The sequence below is a fragment of the Leuciscus leuciscus genome, assembly GCF_965113295.1.
Source record: "Leuciscus leuciscus genome assembly, chromosome: 24".
Taxonomy (NCBI): Eukaryota; Metazoa; Chordata; class Actinopteri; order Cypriniformes; family Leuciscidae; genus Leuciscus; species Leuciscus leuciscus.
This window is the reverse complement of record NC_138723.1, coordinates 4,555,636-4,574,024: the sequence shown is the minus strand read 5'-3', so window position 1 is coordinate 4,574,024 and position 18,389 is coordinate 4,555,636. Positions and strand designations below refer to the sequence as shown.

The following is an 18,389-nucleotide window of genomic DNA, read 5'->3' as shown; positions in this document are numbered from 1 at the left end:
GATAAGCTGCTTCACACGGGACCCCAGGACCGCAGCGCCCAGCCAGAGTAACCCCCACGCGAGCCCGACTCCAGAGACCGAGGGCAAGAGGGCCGGAGCAGAAGAGCTCGGGGACGAGTCTCTAGAGGAATCCAACAAAATCCTGGCCGAGATCCCGGGCATCTTCAGCGGCTTTCTGGAAGGGGGCAAACTGCGGGACAAGCCGCCGAAGAAGCTGCGGTTTGTGGAGAGCAGGGCAGAGGGTGTAGCGAACGGAGACATGCAGAACTGCAGTGTGAAAGAGGAAGTGAGTCGGGACACGCAGATCTCAGACGCCACAGGAGCGGCTCAGGGGCGAGAGCTCGAGCACACACACACAGGAGACAACGCCTCTGACAGGTACAGTGCCACTTCATCACAGTGCTTCACTTGACTAAAGGTAGATTTAACTTGTAATGTTTAATTTTAAAATAAATGTCATAGACAGCATCTTACCTCAGTGAAACGCTCTGCATGGGCTGTTACTGTGAGGCTTTTAGTATTAAACTGAAACATTTGGATATTTATAATTTGCATTTTTCTTGACTTGAAATTATTATTTCACTGATTGTCACAATGCATTTCGGTATTGCCACAATCTAGAAGGTAGTATTATTTTGCTGTCAACCTTTAGGAGTATAGCCGTCAGGTCTGGAGCACAGCTATATATACATGTGTATATATTGTTAAGATTTGAAGTTTATGCCGATATTATATCAATCAAATAATAGACAATTAAGAGAAAACCACAGCTATACTTTATTTATTTCTATGATCTTTACTTCAACTTTTTCCATAATTATGTTTACTTAATTAAACAAACTTGGATGTTACATGCTACTATTTTAATTTGTGAATAGTTATATATTGTAAATGTTTGACACTTTAACACAGCAGCATATTAGTTTTTGCTGTGGTGTTGAAATTGATATTGAGGATCATATTTGATATTGAGAATTAATGGTATTAACAACTGAAATGTTGGTACGGTGACAGCTACGTCTCGTGATTGCGTGATGCCTCTGAAATAGTGCTTGTACTAGGACAAATATATATATATGTTTATAGTCCACTTTAGACCATCTACTCTCCACCTAATGTGTAAACATGATGGGAAGAGCTCTAGCCAGACGGGATTTACACTTGAGACTGGAGACACAAGTTTGGTTTTGGTTCTTCTTACGAAGAAATGTGTTCTTAAACCCCACTTACGCACTTCTTACGAAGATTCGGACATTCACTAATGTTTTCTTATCTTGGATTTGTTCTTAGCTAAGAACAAACTCTACGCACACTCATGAGCACTTTTACGCACATATGAGTGATGTCAGTTTGCTCCAAATAATTGGTTACTGCATTTTATTTAATTCAACAGTCGTTTTCAATGATAGTATTTTATTGTAATGTATTTCTGATCATTTGTTTAAAAAAAATAAAAAAATCATAGTATGCAAAGAAACATTAAGGGCCAATCCCAATTCACCCCTTGGCCCTACCCCTCCGTTTTGCGTGTGCACGTGAAGGGTTAGGGTTGTCTCAATTCTCTTTTGGTTGGAGGGGTAGGGGTAAGGGGAAGGGCCAGATAGCCCGTGAAACGAAGATTTTTCGGGACCACACTTCAAACGAAGGGGTATGAGAAATGTACCTGCATACACCGGCTACAGAGGCAACATGACTGCCAATAATCATTTTCTTTGTCACATTCAATCTTGTGTTCATATTTACGGTCATGTTCTTCAAAGAAACGGTTGCAAAAAAATCGTTAAAGTTCGTTAACAATATGACGCGTGTAAAAAGCAAAAGTTTGAAGCGAAGTGGACGCGCGAATGAGGCGAATTCGCGTCCACCGCGCCGCACTAAACGCCTCATTCGCGCCGCAAGACCTCCAGACGCGCGTAAACGCGTCTTTTAACATTGAAATCACTCGCGCCAGACGCTCTATTCGCGTTTGGTGTGAACACAGCTTTTAGGCGTTGAAGATATCGTCATCTCCGTTTTTTTCTGCAAACTTCATAAGAAAAATACAAAAAATAGCTGTAACTCACGCAAGACTACAGTTGACGACGGCATCTTGGAAGTTTGTGATAAACATTGGCGCATCTCCTGTGACGTAGGCGCTAGCGACGATGTATAATGACATGTAACGGTGTAGTAGTGGTGTCCCATTTCTTAGGGGAATATTTTCACCCCTACGCCTTGACACTCTGTTTCAAGGGGCAAGGGTTGGGGTAGGCGAAGGGTTAGGGGTAGGCGAAGGGGTATAAAATAGAATTGGGATTGGGCCTAACACTGCAATTACGCTGATTAAATCAAACATTATGCCTCGTTTGGCCTGTTGCAGTAGAATTTCTATTTCAGCGTTACTGAAGGTCTCTTTTGGTTTGGTGATCGGTGGACGATCTGTGCGTCTTTTTGACATTCTCCAACTTTTCTTGCACATGGTCCTGAAGTGTCGTGTCCTTATATGGGAATTTGTGGGGCGTTTTCTTATGCTAATTAGGAACTAACAGCACGTGCTTTCAGTTACGGAGACGTGGGATTCATCAACCCTAAGAACACACGTGCAAACAATTCTGTTGTTTAAGAACGTGTCATGAATACGACGTAGAAAGTTAAGAAAATTCTTAGGAAGATATTGGTGAATGTTCTCTCACCATTCCTGATTTCGAACACACACTCACTGTGTTCGGATGGGATCAGAGCAGAAACTAAAGCTGATGCTCTCCGTGTGTGTTTCCATCAGTTCATAATGTAAATTGCGTGAACAGGGCCATAGAGAGACACGCCTGCACTTAACACAATACAGAGTTCAAGCGTCCTGTTCATCAGCTCATCTGCTTACTGTATACAGTCAGTTCTCTATGGCTCTCACTTCCTTTATTCTCTCTGCTCGGTGTTCGTAAGAACTGATCAAGCACAATAGAGGAAGCGCTGTTCGCTTTCAGCTGCTAAGAGGAACCAGGCCTGTGGCTTTATAATGGAATCGGGCGTTTGTAACTTCCTGTGGGCGGCTCTCGTGAATTTCTCTAGAACAAATACAGATCATAAATAATTTCTTGCATAAACTTGCATTGTCATGGCAATTAACACATTTGTTGTACGACCTTAAATTATGTGGATTTGCATAAAAATCATTGGTAACACTTTACAATAAAGTTCATTAGTTAACGCCTTGAACGAGCAATACATTTGTTACAGTATTTATTAATCTTTGTTAACGTTAGTTAATAAAAACATAGCTGTTCATGTTAGTTCACGGTGCATTAACTAGTGTTAACAAATTAATTTAAATGTTGATATTAATATGAACTAAGATTAATAAATGCCGTAAAAGTAGTTTTTTAATTCTTAGTTCATGTTAACTAAGGTAGTTAACTAATAATCATTAATGAACCTTATTGTAAAGTGTTACCAAATTGGTAAAATAATACTGTATTTCAGTAATAAGATGCGTAAATGCTTAATGGAAATGATAGTTTGAGAAGAAATGTCCTTAATTTGAGAAGAAATGAGAAGAAATATCCTTAATTTGAGAAGAAATGAGAAGAAATGTCCTTAATTTATGAACTATGGTCCTAAAAGGCTTTATTCTTTTTTTAATGCAAATGTGATTCGATTCATTCTTTTCATTCTGGGCTGAGATGTGACCCTCCCTGTTTTTGTGAAATTCACTCGCTGCCAGATTAGCATATGACGTAGCATACGCTTGAGTTTTACCCATCATGAATTCTCTAACAAGGGCTTACTCCTCAAGTAGGACATGTAAACGTACGTATGTCACACAGCCAACTTCTGTTTAGGTGTTCCTGTTCCCTCTCGCCCTGTGTGCTGAGCTGTTACTGAGCTGTGTGTGTGTGTGTTTCAGGAGTCCTGAAGGTGAGAGTGACTCCACAGATGTCTTCAGCTGCCGGTTCGAGAGCATCCTGGAGTCTGAGCGTCTGGGGGCGACTCTCTACAGCAGCATGGACTCGCTGGACACCCTCTCCACCCCTAAACCTCAACCTGAACCTGAACCCCGTTCCCAGACCGCCCCGGAGCCCTCCTTCGCCCTCGACATCCCCCTCACTCCCATGATCCAGCAGCGGCTGAAGGACAGAAGCCTGTTCCTGGCGCCCCCGGACCCGAGCTCGGACACTGAGGTGCTGAGCGTCTCGAAGCCGGGCGGGGGGGCGGCGCTGGAGGTCACCTCGTCGTTCCTCTACACAGCGAACGGTGGAAACCACAGAGACTGGCTGACGGGCTGCTTAAGGTAAGAACACACAGTTCACTTCAGAAAAACGCTGCAAGAATGGACAGCAACTCTTTTTGACTTTGACATGGTTGCAAAAATCTTTTTTTAGCACTGGGCATAGTCTGATTAAAGCACAACGTTGTTGCGCTCAAAGATGAAACGCTTACTAACAAAAAAAAAAACTGTCAGAACATGCAAAAGAGAAAAAAGTGAAAAGAAAAAGTTTTGCATCTCAGTTCTCTCAACGTCACTCTCACCCCAAGAGATGCAATCAGCATGCAGAGAGGGAGAGAGCGAGAGAGAAAGAGCGAGAGAGGATTAACACACTTTAACAACAATTATAAACAATTCATCTTCATAAACTTTTCATAAGACATGGTTTATCCCCCAAATTTCCATAAAAGGTTGTAAACGCCCAACCAATTTGTAATACACGTATTCCACTCTGAGACGAAGACCCACTAGGCCCAAAAACACATTGGATTTACTGCACCTTGTCCTGATATCTTATTTTTCCTAGTTTTCCAAATGGCTAATTTTGCATTACCAAATAAGAAAGTAAGTAAAACCAAGACAACTTTGGACCAAAGATAAACAACTGAAAAGAAAAAGTTTCTCCCAAAGATGTAACCCACTCTGTTAACAGGGAAAACAAATCCATCAACCTTGTACTTTGCATAAACAAATGAAAAACAGATTCATTCTCTGCACAAAAAGGACAACCCACACTAACTCTAGGATCAAGATGCACCACATGTCTGTTTGTAGCTATAGATCCGTGTACACTCCTCCACTGGAGGGCACCAGTCAATCGGATGTTTGTATAGGATACGCCAACTACCTTTAGGGGAAGAGTCAGTGCCAGAAACCTCTGTCCATTTCAGTGAAAGAACCCCAGTCAAAGAAAGTAAATTAGACACCTTTACACAGGTGACATAAAGGGCTTTCTTTCCCACTGACTCAAATCCATCCATTTGTGGAGTTCTGAATGACAGAAGACCTTTCCTCTGTTCCTGCCAGTCCCCCACCGGAGCTCTTACAGTCAGAGGAAACAATACTCACATCCACTTCTCCATTCATCTATTATAGCTGGATTGTTCAGGAAAGAACGATCACATCTGTGATGAGCTTTTGTAATATTCGTGTTGACTTAACCCCAGCTTTCCTGCTCAAGGATTCTGAACTGGTGTGTAGTAAATGCCCCAGCTTTGTGCACCCAGCAGACAGTAGACGTGCACGCAGGAAGGCTGAGGATAGAAGTCTCGAAGGCAGGAAAGAGTTGGCTCCTCCAACAGCCACATCCCCACAGGTACTTCAGGTGATCTTGAAAATGCTAAAACTTTCCAGGCTTCCAGAACAGATTTGTAGAAAGGAGTCAGATCTGTAAGCTCAGTCTCGTCTAGCTTCATCAGAAACAAATGCTTATCAAGTCCCATTCCACCAGCTCCTCTCAAAAGTGCCACTGCGTTGTCAAACAAAGGACTATCATTGTTGTATAATAGTCTCTGGGCAGCTTGTAAACGAAATGTCATTAGCCTGGATCTGATATCCACCAAACTGTGGCCTCCTCCTTGTATCGGAAGAAACAGTATGTTTCAATGTTGTCCGGACCAGAAAAAGGTCACCAACTTTCTCTGTACTTCTTGCACTTGTCCAGCCAGTGGTTGTAACACATTAAATCTGTGCCACTATGTGGAAGCAACCAAGTGATTGACAATCAAGACTGTCCCTCTGTAGGATAGTTAGGGTAGCATCGGGTGCATACTTTCCCCATTACACCCTCCCAATTTAACTTTTGAAAATCATTTGAACCAAAATGAACTCCCAAGATTTTTAACCCTGCTTTGCCCCAATTAAGCTTTCCTGGCAGTGATGGCAAACAATGTGGAGGATCTTGACCTGCCCAAAAAGCCTCACTTTTGTCCCAATTTACCTTTGCTGATGAAGCCTTCTCATATACACTTCAGACAGAGCAGTGATATCTTGCCCACCGCTAACCAACACATTCACATCATCAGCATAAGCAGGAATAGAGACATTTGCATTCTGAATCAGATTTGGTATTGAAAGCTCACATAAAGTCTTTCTTAAATTAAAAAGTAGAGGTTCAATGGCAATAGTATACAGCAAACCAGACAACGGACAGCTTTGCCGTATTCCTCTTTGGACAGAAATTGGTTTACTCAAACCGCCCCCAACTTTTACCATACATGAAGCGCCAGCATGAAGGAGTTGAATCCAATTTAAAAAACCTTCCCCAAAACCAAAAACCAAAAAGTTGAATAAATAACTGTGATCTACCCGATCAAAAGCTTTTTCCTGATCTAGGGCAACTAATCCAACTCCTAAATGAAATGTCTAAAATGTCTTGTACTAAAAACAAATGATCCATTATTGACCTATTTGTTATGCAATATGTCTGATCTTTATGCACTATTGTATGTACATATTTCTTTAACCTGTTAGCAAGACATTTTGACAAGATCTTATATTCCGTGGTCAATAAGGCAACAGGCCTCTAGTTCTTTAACAAGGACAAATCTCCCTTTTTAGGAAGCAAAGAAAGAACAGCACGACGACATGTGACACGCAAAAATACATCTTTGTAACATTCACAGAAAACCTCATAGAGATCAACACCAAGAAGATCCCAAAAGTGTTTGTAAAACTCTGTCATCCCATCAACACCAGGGGAACATTGGCGGAGCCAGGATTTTTTCATAGGGGTGGCCAGGCAAGGGCCAGCAACCAGTCTGCGGCGGCACAGAAATCCTAATTATTTTATCATAAAAAATAATTTGATAATGTATTGGACTGTTTTAGTGCCTACACAACTGAATAAAGTTATTTTTTACTTAATTGTAATTGAGATAGTAGTGAATTGGGAATCATGGAATACTGAGTGAATTTTATTTATTTTTTTATTATTACCCACCACCTCATATTAAAATTTATTAAATAGTAATAAAAGGGCACACACTATAGCTAAAGTTCAACTTGCTCAGTTAGCTTGGTTCTGGTTCTCAAAATCTCCAATAGCTTGTTCTACATTGTTGCATCTTCATGGATGAGATAACATGCAGATAACTACTGTAGTCCAAAGATTATTCAACCTTCAATGCGTTTTATATAATAAATGAACTCTTCAACCAATTCTGAGTTTGTCCAAAAAAAAGTTTAACTTTCTATAGTAGTTGTCAAAATAAATAATTGCAACAGTTCCATCATACCTAAATTAAAAAGGAAAACAAAAGTTCTCTTTTGAATCCCCATGTGCAAGAATGTGAACAAGGCGGAAGTCAACAGCACAATGTAAAATGTTATGTTTTTCATAATGTAATGTTGCCAGAATGTAAAATTAGTTAAAAGTATTCATTTTTGTTTGTCCTTTACAAATTAACACAAAATGAATGCCTATCGTCTAGTACAAATGCACAGTGCTCACATTTATTTGGACATTAAAACATTACATATCAGTTTGTGCCTTATATTGTGATCTCACATAGCAGAATATATTAATCCAGACACATGTGACGCATATATAACAAATACATGCATGCAGTTTTGACAGCTTTAATCGCCTTTTTGATTCTTACATGAGTTAATTTTCGACAACTACGGATACAGCACGCCGCGTTTGTGCGTACCGCAAGCACAGTACAGCGGCTGTCAGCCGTATGACAGGAAAGTTAGTTAGTTTTACTGACATTTGACCTGACAACATCTTATCTCACCGAAGATAACCATTTGAATAAGCACAACGCCCTTTTCTCAGCATCTGACAGAAGTGTCACAAGCTTTCACACACATCTTCTAAAATAAAAGTAGCATCAGAAAAAAAGAGAATTACGTTTGTTGTTGACTGCACACTATTCGACTTATTCAAACCGGTCCTGCAACCCACCAGTTGAGAAAGATTGACTCTATATTTACTATGTGTATATCACTGTCTGATGTTCTGCTGAAGCTCATTCGGCACGTGCACATCTCCGCACTCGTTTTACTCGTTTTACTCGCGCTGAGGTGAAGTTGGAGTGTGCGTCTGAAAAGTCTCACGTTTTTTGTGGTCTTAAAGAGACGGTTCAGCGTTTTAAAAAACGCAATTTTTGTCAATAAAAAAAGAGACAGAAACAGCAGTTGTGAGAGGGGTGGCCAAGCTTAGACCACGGCCACCACCACCCCTGGCCACCCCCTAGCTCCGCCAGTGCAGGGGAACGCCCGAGCTGAGCTGTGTGGAAGCAGATGAAAGTTCCTCGAAAGATAAAAAAAGAGTCCAAGGTAGTCTTTGAATCAGAGGCCAATTTAGGAAGACTTTGAACAACTGTTCAGCACAGTCCAAGTCACAATGTTCTGCAGTATATAAACCAGGAATAAAAGTCCTCTGCATGATGACGCACTTCTGCAGTGTTAGTGGTGACCCTTCCATCGGGCAGACGGAGGCTGTGCTACTGAACGGTCCGAGTTAAAGAAACATGCACTTGGGGCATCCATCTCATTTACTGCAATATAACGAGACCTCACCAAGGCCCCTTTCACCCTTTCATTTAAAAAGGACCCCAACTCACTCTTTATTGGTTGTAAACAGTGAGACAAAGCAGGATCATGTCTATCCAACAAATCTTCCTCTATTGAATCTATAGATCTTTCAAGAGTTTGAATAGCTTTTTTGGGGTCATATTTGTGGAATTAACTGTGTATTGCTGACAAAACATTTGTATTTGTGTTTTTCCAATTTCCCACCATCGTCTTAAATTTTCAAAAGTATGTTTTGTTTTTTTCCAACATTCCCAGAAAACTTCAAAATGTTTACAGAAATTAACATCTTGTAATAACTTGCCATTAAAGTGCCGATATGAAGATTTCCTTGAAGATAATGACATCATAACCATATGATGGTCTGAAAACCCCACTGGTAAAATTGAGCACTCAATGACCCGATTACTAAAACATTTAGATATATAAATTCTGTCCAACCGGGCGGCACTCACTCTATCATCAGATACTTTTACCCAAGTATAATATCTGGCAGTATTATGTTTATTCCTCCACATATCTAATAGTTCAGCTTCTTGTACTGGTTTAGACAGGCAAATGGAAGATTGCATATGCGGTTCCTCAGAAGTTCGATCAATGGTACAATTTTCTGTGCACTTCCAGTCTCCCCCAACTAACACATTGTCATTATTGTGACACTGTTTCAATATACCACTTAAAATCTTAAAAAACTTCCCACATTCGGTACATACACATTTATGACACAAAAAAGAAAACCTTCAATCTCAGCCTTCACTAAGACAAGAAGACCTTGTATAACTTCATCAGAGCTTAAAAGATTAACTCTCGTTTCCGGAGAGAGAAAAGAGTCGCCACATCTGCACTGAGATTTGTCCCATGACTAAGTGTCTGTTGCCCCTTCCAGCACATTTCCCAGTCGGCTTCATTATCTACATCACTATGAGTTTCCTGAAGCAATACAACATTCAGTCTTTTTAGCTGTATGCTTTCCAAATAACAAATCACGTTTATGTCTATCCCTCCCACCATTAACATTAATGGAGCTCACCCTTAAAATGTCCAGACATGTATTTAAGAGGAGGAAAGACAGACATAACACAAAAAGAAAGAAAGAGAGGAAATTGGGCATTTCTGATCCGTTTTTCAAGAACTTTTTTTTCCCTTCCTGCATTTTCTTGTAAGATGCTTTAGCCGAAAACACTTCTTTTCACTCAAAAGATCAAAAAATCTTTAAGAAATAGAGAAAAGATAAGAAAAAATCTTTAACATTCACCAATTGCCAAAGGTATCATCTCAGAAGTGCTTTATTTCCTCAAGGGGATATAAGGAAGATCTCCCTGTGAGTCAGTGTCAGCAGAATCTGTATCATGGCATCAATGCTATCATTGGCTGTACAAGTTAATGACCCACTCGGATTAATTTCATCAGATTCCTCACCATTATAGTCACTTTGCTCAACGTTGCTGATACCTGGTACAGTAACGCTAGTTCCAGCTGGGGCGTTCTCAGTAGCGCTGTGAGTGACGTCACTAGCGCTGCGCTCAGCTGACTGTATCGGCACCTCAGGCGCTGGCTCAGAGATGACGTGCGTTACTGGGCCAGTATCTGACTGTCACCCAGAAGGACCTGCGATTTCACTGTCACCAGATTATTCTGTGGTGATCATGGCATCAGCCTCCCCCTCTGAAACTATTTGTTTGCACTCCTCTTTGCTCCTTATGTGGACACACTATTCGCTTATGCCTAGGGCTGGGCGATAAATCGATTTTATCGATTAATTCGAATGTGTAGTTTACGTCGATTTTTTTGAATGAAAATCGGTTTTCTCTTTAACATTCGCCGACGCTCCCCTCTGGGCTCCCGTAGCTCCGAACGGGCTCAGCTCTTCCCCCGCGCGTTTGGCATAGAGATACACAAACAACACGGCAAGACCGCAGGAGCACAAACACACCCGCCAAAAAACAACCTACAGTCTTACAAACTGAATCCGCAGAGCTGCCAACTCTCACGAATTCACCGTGAGACTCACGCAATCGTCACTTTGTAAACGCTCTCACGCCACACATCCATTTTCTCACGCAGAGAAAAGTCGCGAAGCAAAGAGGACACTGACACCGACAGACAAGACAGAGAAGGTTACTATTGCTATGAAACAAATTCTCAGCTCTCAGATTCTGTCAATTTAATTACGAAATTCAAACAATAAACACCGTTTTGGCTTTACTACTAGTTAATAGTAGGCTAAATAAACACCGTCTTTACTACTAGTTAATAGTAGGCTAAATAAACACGAATGATCAATAGGTCATTTGAAAGATACAGTTCAACTTACCGAAATGAAATAAAATCGATCGATCTGTGTTTTTCAACTGCGGAAAGAGGTCTATAATCACAGCTAGAGGACAATACGTCACGTAAAGTTACTTTTACCTCTGGAAAGCCCATTAATGACCATAGCACATTAGTTGGACTTTAAAATAATTGCTGTAGAGAGTAGTATTTTGGAAGGGAAAATCAAAACAAAATAAAGTTAAAAATAGTTTTGAACAATTTCTTTGTCATCTGCAGATTGATTTTAAGTAGGGGAAGGAAAAAAAATCGATTTAAATCGTAAATCGGATTTTTTGTGAAAAAATCTGGGATTTTTTTTTGGGGCCATATCGCCCAGCCCTAGTTATGCCTTATGTCACCACAGTCAACACATCGCAAGTTACCAGTAGTTGCATAAACCATATATGATCTTCCTTCATGCTTTACACGGAAAGAAACATCCAATGTATTTTCTGGAGAGTCCAAAAACATGTACACTTGTCTTCTAAAAGACTGAACATGTCTTAAAGACGGATGTTTACAACCTCAAGAGATCGTTCTGAACTCGCTAGCAAACTCACCGAATCTCAGTGATTCACGCTACAACGCCTCATTAATGAAAAACTGGCAGGTGCATAAAGCGGAGTAACTTGCTCAAGATTATCACGCATGACAATACCATTTTCAGTCATCCTGCTAGCAGTGTTTTACTCTTTTACAAACACAACAACCGCTTTGTTCATTCGGGAGGCAAACATAATACTTTCAAACCCTACCTCATCTCCCACTGCCACGAGAACGTCCTCCACCATAACACCGTCGTCAGGTACACACCGCACACCATGCTGCAAAGATAGAGATGCCGTCTCTCAAAGATTAAACACTTACTAACAAAACCTGTCAGAACATGCAAAAGAAAGTTTTGCAGCTCAGTTCTCACTCAGCGTCACTCTCACCCCAAAACTCCCAGCATGCAGAGAGAGAGAGAGAGAGAGAGAGAGAGAGAGGATTATATGGAGCCCTCTGCTGAAAAGTCTTATCAACTGCACTTAGTTAAAGTCCCCCTGTAGTCAATCATTTTATCCCTTTAAACTCCTCTTTGATCACCAAAATGACATATTTAAGTGTTTTTGTCTTGAAAAAAAATTCTTCATGGCTTAAAATATCTTGACTGTAACTCGACACCCTCGCCTCATTTAGTATGCGCGGTTCTATGAATATGCAAATGAGCCCCGCCTCCACTCACTCACTCAGCTCAGAGATCCACTGGTTGACGATCACACGTTGATCTGATTGGTTACAAGGTAGTTTGTGACGTCAGAAACACCAGTGATTTCAAAGTGTGTGTTTGAGACTGTCTTTGGTTCACTGCAGTTTTAAGGAGGAAATACTCAGCAATGGTGTCGACTTATGAATTTACACATGGTTTGTCTTAAAGCGTATTAAAAACACCACATAGACACATAAACAACATTAAAAGCTGGATTTTCACCACAGAGGGACTTTAACTAAAACCATCAAACACCTTCGTCACTTTAGATAAAATAACTTATATATTTATAAATGTGTATATATAACTTATATAATTTCTGCTAGTTTCCTGGGCAGCATTTCACATTTCCATTTAGTTTAACTTGATGTACTAAAATAGCTCAAACTAAAACGGCGAAATTTAAAAGCTTTTTTATTTTTTTTTATTTAACATATTTTATTTCAGCTTGTTGGGAAGGAATTTTAAACAAAAATTATTATTATACTATATTCATAAATGTAAAAAAATTACAAATAAAAAGAAATACCAAAACAGAATTACTAAAACTTTGCTAAAATGGAAAGTTTAACAGTAAAACCTAATTCAAAATATTAATAAAACTATACTAATCTCAGTGATACTAAAATCATTTTCAGAAAGTCTTTTTTCAAGATAATTGTAATCCATAAATAAGAGTTGATAAGTTAATGAGTTGTTTTGTGCGCTTGTCATTGGTGTTAAAAAGTTGTCTGAAAGACATCAGACTCTAGTATGTCACAATAGTGTTATAGTTATTATACAGGGTTCCTACGCAGTCTGGAAAAGTATGGAATTTCCAGGTCTGGAAAAGTATGAACATATTTGTGTTTCCAGACTGTTTCCCCTATTCAGTTTTCTAAAATATAAAATTAAAGGAACCGTATGTAAGATTGTGGCTAAAACTGGTACTGCAATCACTTTCAAATGACTGTAGAGCGGTGTATCCCCTCCCCCTCCCCCTGACTCCAGGTTGCCAGTTAGGCTGCAGGATCCAGCAGGAACGTCGGCTGCTACAAGGAGCTTCCAATGGCAAGTGACGAGTCCTACACAGTACGTTTTTATTTCGGACTTTGTCACGATGTATTTCGGATTCATAACGAGGTCTTTTAGGTTTCGTAACGTGAGACATTTTTTATCCGACACGTTTGTATCTGCAGCTGTGGTAACTAGAGCAGAGCTGGCAACCCGGATGCCGAAACACTACTGACTTCGTGATTGGTAGATAGCCGGAGGGTGGAGCTTCAGGCCAAAACACAACATGACAACATCAACATCAGTTGAGGGCTGCAACTTCACTTTTACATGACAATATCCTGGCCGGACTACTGTTGTCAGTGATATGAGTATTTGAAATGAACATGATTTCTTAATGTCTAGTGACATATCAGGGCCATTTTATGATTAATTGAAATACATTTCTTACATACGGTTCCTTTAAGAATAAATTGATCATACAAGCAGAGTGATTTTATAGCAAAAGTTTAGTGATTGTTTGGTGATTGTTTAGTCGAACATTAATATGGAAATCAAGGCGCACACTTTCAATATGCAAAACTGCTCGTCTCACCCATAAACTTCACAAAAATTACATTTACTCAAATGCCACTCAAACCAGCAGCAGATAAAGGAGCAAACAATAATTGAATTCAGACCGTACTTTGTTGTTTGGTGATCGTGCAACATCAAACCAATGATTGTACATATATATCAAATATAATGTTGTATGAACCATTTATGTTAAATATTGTCTGAAAAATCTACAGAGACGTTTGGAAATTTGAGTCTGGAAAAGTAAGGAATTTTTCTAATTTAAAATGGGAACGCTGATTGTATGGCATCACAAAGGTCAGATAAAGTAAAGCAATTAAAAAATCATGAATATATAATAATTAAAATTATGTTTTATAAAATTGAAAATTATAAAAAGGAAAAAAAAGAAAAGAAAGGCCATGAGTAGTGCATTACAGTGATACGGCTGATTCCCACAAATTGTGTGTTTTTTGTGGGATAATTGTGTTCTCGCTGTTAGTGCTGGGTGATACAGTGAAACTGACTGTTATGTTTCCCAACATTACGTCTACGTTTGAATCTTGCTGTTTTGTGGGGCGAGTGTGAAGCAGCCTTTAGGCAATGCCTGAATAACTGTGGTGAAGTGAGTGTAACTGATGACCGTATGATGGGACTCGTTCGTACTCTTCCATGCGCAACAGTGGCGGCGAGCGAGTGCTAGTGAGCATCAGCAGAGCTGGACTGGATGATCAGATGAGACCCTGACACCTGTCCTGATCAGATGAGACCCTGACACCTGTCCTGATCAGATGAGACCCTGACACCTGTCCTGATCAGCTGAGACCCTGACACCTGTCCTGATCAGATGAGACCCTGACACCTGTCCTGATCAGCTGAGACCCTGACACCTGTCCTGATCAGCTGTGTGTATGATGGGACTCGTTCGTACTCTTCCAGTGGCGGCGAGCGAGTGCTAGTGAGCATCAGCAGAGCTGGACTGGATGATCAGATGAGACCCTGACACCTGTCCTGATCAGCTGTGTGTATGATGGGACTCGTTCGTACTCTTCCAGTGGCGGCGAGCGAGTGCTAGTGAGCATCAGCAGAGCTGGACTGGATGATCAGATGAGACCCTGACACCTGTCCTGATCAGCTGTGTGTATGATGGGACTCGTTCGTACTCTTCCAGTGGCGGCGAGCGAGTGCTAGTGAGCATCAGCAGAGCTGGACTGGATGATCAGATGAGACCCTGACACCTGTCCTGATCAGCTGTGTGTATGATGGGACTCGTTCGTACTCTTCCAGTGGCGGCGAGCGAGTGCTAGTGAGCATCAGCAGAGCTGGACTGGATGATCAGATGAGACCCTGACACCTGTCCTGATCAGCTGTGTGTATGATGGGACTCGTTCGTACTCTTCCAGTGGCGGCGAGCGAGTGCTAGTGAGCATCAGCAGAGCTGGACTGGATGATCAGATGAGACCCTGACACCTGTCCTGATCAGCTGTGTGTATGATGGGACTCGTTCGTACTCTTCCAGTGGCGGCGAGCGAGTGCTAGTGAGCATCAGCAGAGCTGGACTGGATGATCAGATGAGCCGAGGACACCTGTCCTGATCAGATGAGACCCTGACACCTGTCCTGATCAGATGAGACCCTGACACCTGTCCTGATCAGATGAGACCCTGACACCTGTCCTGATCAGATGAGACCCTGACACCTGTCCTGATCAGATGAGACCCTGACACCTGTCCTGATCGGCTGTGTGTATGATGGGACTCGTTCGTACTCTTCCAGTGGCGGCGAGCGAGTGCTAGTGAGCATCAGCAGAGCTGGACTGGATGATCAGACGAGACCCTGACACCTGTCCTGATCGGCTGTGTTTTGTGATTGATCGTATTTTTCACGTATTTTAAGTGTCGTCAAGCGAGGCTCATCCAATCCCAGGGTCACAGTCAGAGCTAAAGGACTTATAACATCGTTACATACGACCTTATTTGACTTTCATTACATTACAAATATGTTTATTGATCTTTTCTTACTATGATCTTTTTAAAAGCCACCATTTGCAACTATTGCTTAAATTACTTCCATTATAAAATCAACTGTATTAATAATTTGTCTTATTTAAAACCGGAACAGAAACCCAGTAGAGAAACTCATTTCTGATTTTGCTGATGTCGATAGTTTCATATTTATTTTTAGAGAGGCGTTCTTTACAGTTTCAGTACACTCTCATTATTTCATATTTATCGTGACTGAAGCTCATATTATACAGTGACTGCTTGTGCTTCCTCTGTGGTCATACACACACTGCATTTAAAAAGATACGGGAGTAAACTCACATGTGTGCTAATCAAAGCAACATTTTCAAGCCTTGTGGATGCAAAGAACAAACCAGACATTTAATGTCCGATATGATTATGAAACCTCTGATGACAGAGCCAGTGTATTATGTTTTTAAGGGTTTTAAAGCTTTTTAATACCAAGGACCCTTCAGGAGGGACGCTTCATAACATATAAAGTAGCTACTGTATACACTATTTATTTGATCAAAAATACAGTGAAAACAGTAATATTGTGAAATAGTATTACAATTTAAAACAGCTGTTTTCTATGTGAAAATATATATATAGTAAAGTGTAATTTATTTCTGTGATCAAAGCTGTATTTTCAGCATCATTACTCCAGTCTTCAGTGTCACATGATCCTTCAGAAATCACTCTAATATGAGGATTTGATGCTCAAGAAACATTTCTGATTATTATAATCAATGCTGAAAACAGTTGTGCTGCTTCATATTTTTGTGGAAACTGTGATGTATTTATTTTTCAGTATTCTTTGAAGAATAGAAATTTCAAAAGTACAGCATTTATTTGAAACATAAATCTTTTGTAACGTTTTAAATGTCTTTACTGTCACTTTTGTCACTTTTTGACAATTAAATGTGGCTTTGCTGAATAAGGTTTTTTTTTTGTATAAATAAAAGTGTTAAAAAAAAAGTACTATTAAAGGTGCAGTAAGCAACTTCTGTTGAAAATGGATTGGACCGAGCAGCACCCTGCTGAGAGTGAGCCAATCAGCAGGGGGGGGGGATAAATCATGATGGTGGAGAGAGTGAGCCAATCAGCAGTGGGGGGCATGTCCACTCATGGTGGGGGAGAGAGTGAGCCAATCAGCAGTAGGGGGCGTGTCCACTCATGATGGGGGAGGAGAGAGAGTGAGCCAATCAGCAGTAGGGGGCATGTCCACTCATGGTGGGGGAGAGAGTGAGCCAATCAGCAGTAGGGGGCGTGTCCACTCATGGTGGGGGAGAAGAGTGAGCCAATCAGCAGTAGGGGGCGTGTCCACTCATGATGGGCGAAGAGAGAATGAGCCAATCAGCAGTAGGGGGCGTGTCCAGTCATGATGGGGGAGAGAGTGAGCCAATCAGCAGTAGGGGGTGTGTCCGGGCCAATCAGCAGTAGGGGGTGTGTCCACTCATGATGGGGGGAGAGAGAGAGAGTGAGCCAATCAGCAGTAGGGGGCTTGTTCACTCATGATGGGGGAGGAGAGAGAGAGAGTGAGCCAATCAGCAGTAGGGGGCTTGTTCACTCATGATGGGGGAGGAGAGAGAGTGAGCAAGTGGGAGATTTGAAGAATGACCATAGAAAGAGAGATGGCTGAGAGACATTACAAAAGAGAGAAGCTCAGAGTAATATCACTGGAAATAAATGGTTATGATCAGGCAAGAGCTTTAGGATCTGCGTTAATACTAGAAAAGCTGTCCAGCGCTGGAGAGAGCTCAGCGGGAAGGCCTGATAACGGACGCTAGTGTTCTTTCTACTCCATACGTGAGTAACATTGGTTTTGCTTTGTTTTACAGAACCAAGATGTGCTTTTGTTGTAATGTTAGCTCTAGTAACAGGACAGTTTGAGTGTCATTGTTTGTCAGGTGTTGGTGACTAACAACAAACTCTTGCTTGTATATACTCGTGTACTGTATGTTCATTTTTTGTTCTTCCTTGTCGTTCATTAGTCATCTTTGCTTTATATTTCACAAAGCATTATCTTGCTTGGCTTCAGAAAGGCATCCACTCTTGCATTGCGGAGCAGTGACGGCAGGGGTGTGTTTGTTTGGGTCAGTGTTTCTCAGAAACTGCTCACTGCACCTTTAAGATGTTGCTTTTAGACATCTCTCCTCCCTGAGACTACAGGGCTAGTGGGAAACGATGGAGTTCAGAGGAGCGAGTCAAGGCACAAACACCTGTTACGGGATTTTATAGAAAATCGTTTCCAAAAGAGAGTTTTATGTCACTATGCGAATTTGAAGTGAATTCAGTTTTTGTGGATTTGGAATGAATGTTTTGTACAATGTGGTTGTGATTCCTGTACATAACTAAAACTGTGTGTGTACAGAACAATATTAAACACTCGGAAGACCAGTGAGATACTGATCAGCTGAGTCTAAACCGCAGGGAACTGAAGGAGCTCATGTGTTTTATGGACGAGTAAATGCAGCTTATACACTTAATTAAAC

At 41.0% G+C, this 18,389-nt stretch overlaps 3 protein-coding genes across 4 annotated transcripts in view; 1 reads left to right on the top strand and 2 right to left on the bottom strand.

Moving 5' to 3' along the window:
• The window catches only part of sh2d4a (SH2 domain containing 4A), a 74,244-nt gene extending 62,268 nt beyond the window's left edge, over nucleotides 1-11,976 (bottom strand). The window contains exon 1 of the mRNA XM_082157354.1: nucleotides 11,851-11,976. The gene's annotated coding sequence lies outside the window, so the exon portion shown is untranslated. The remainder of the gene's footprint in view (nucleotides 1-11,850) is intronic.
• psd3l (pleckstrin and Sec7 domain containing 3, like) overlaps nucleotides 1-18,389 on the top strand; it is a 134,526-nt gene that overhangs the window by 28,039 nt on the left and 88,098 nt on the right. For both annotated transcript variants that reach the window (XM_082157334.1, XM_082157333.1), the window contains exons 3-4: nucleotides 1-378; nucleotides 3,884-4,267. The exon at nucleotides 1-378 is cut by the window's left edge and continues 358 nt beyond it. In XM_082157334.1, coding sequence (XP_082013460.1) covers nucleotides 1-378; nucleotides 3,884-4,267 — 762 coding nt within the window. The remainder of the gene's footprint in view (nucleotides 379-3,883; nucleotides 4,268-18,389) is intronic.
• The window catches only part of LOC309488885 (uncharacterized protein), a gene marked incomplete at its 3' end in the record, with an annotated part of 61,387 nt that overhangs the window by 35,045 nt on the left and 7,953 nt on the right, over nucleotides 1-18,389 (bottom strand). The window lies entirely within an intron of this gene.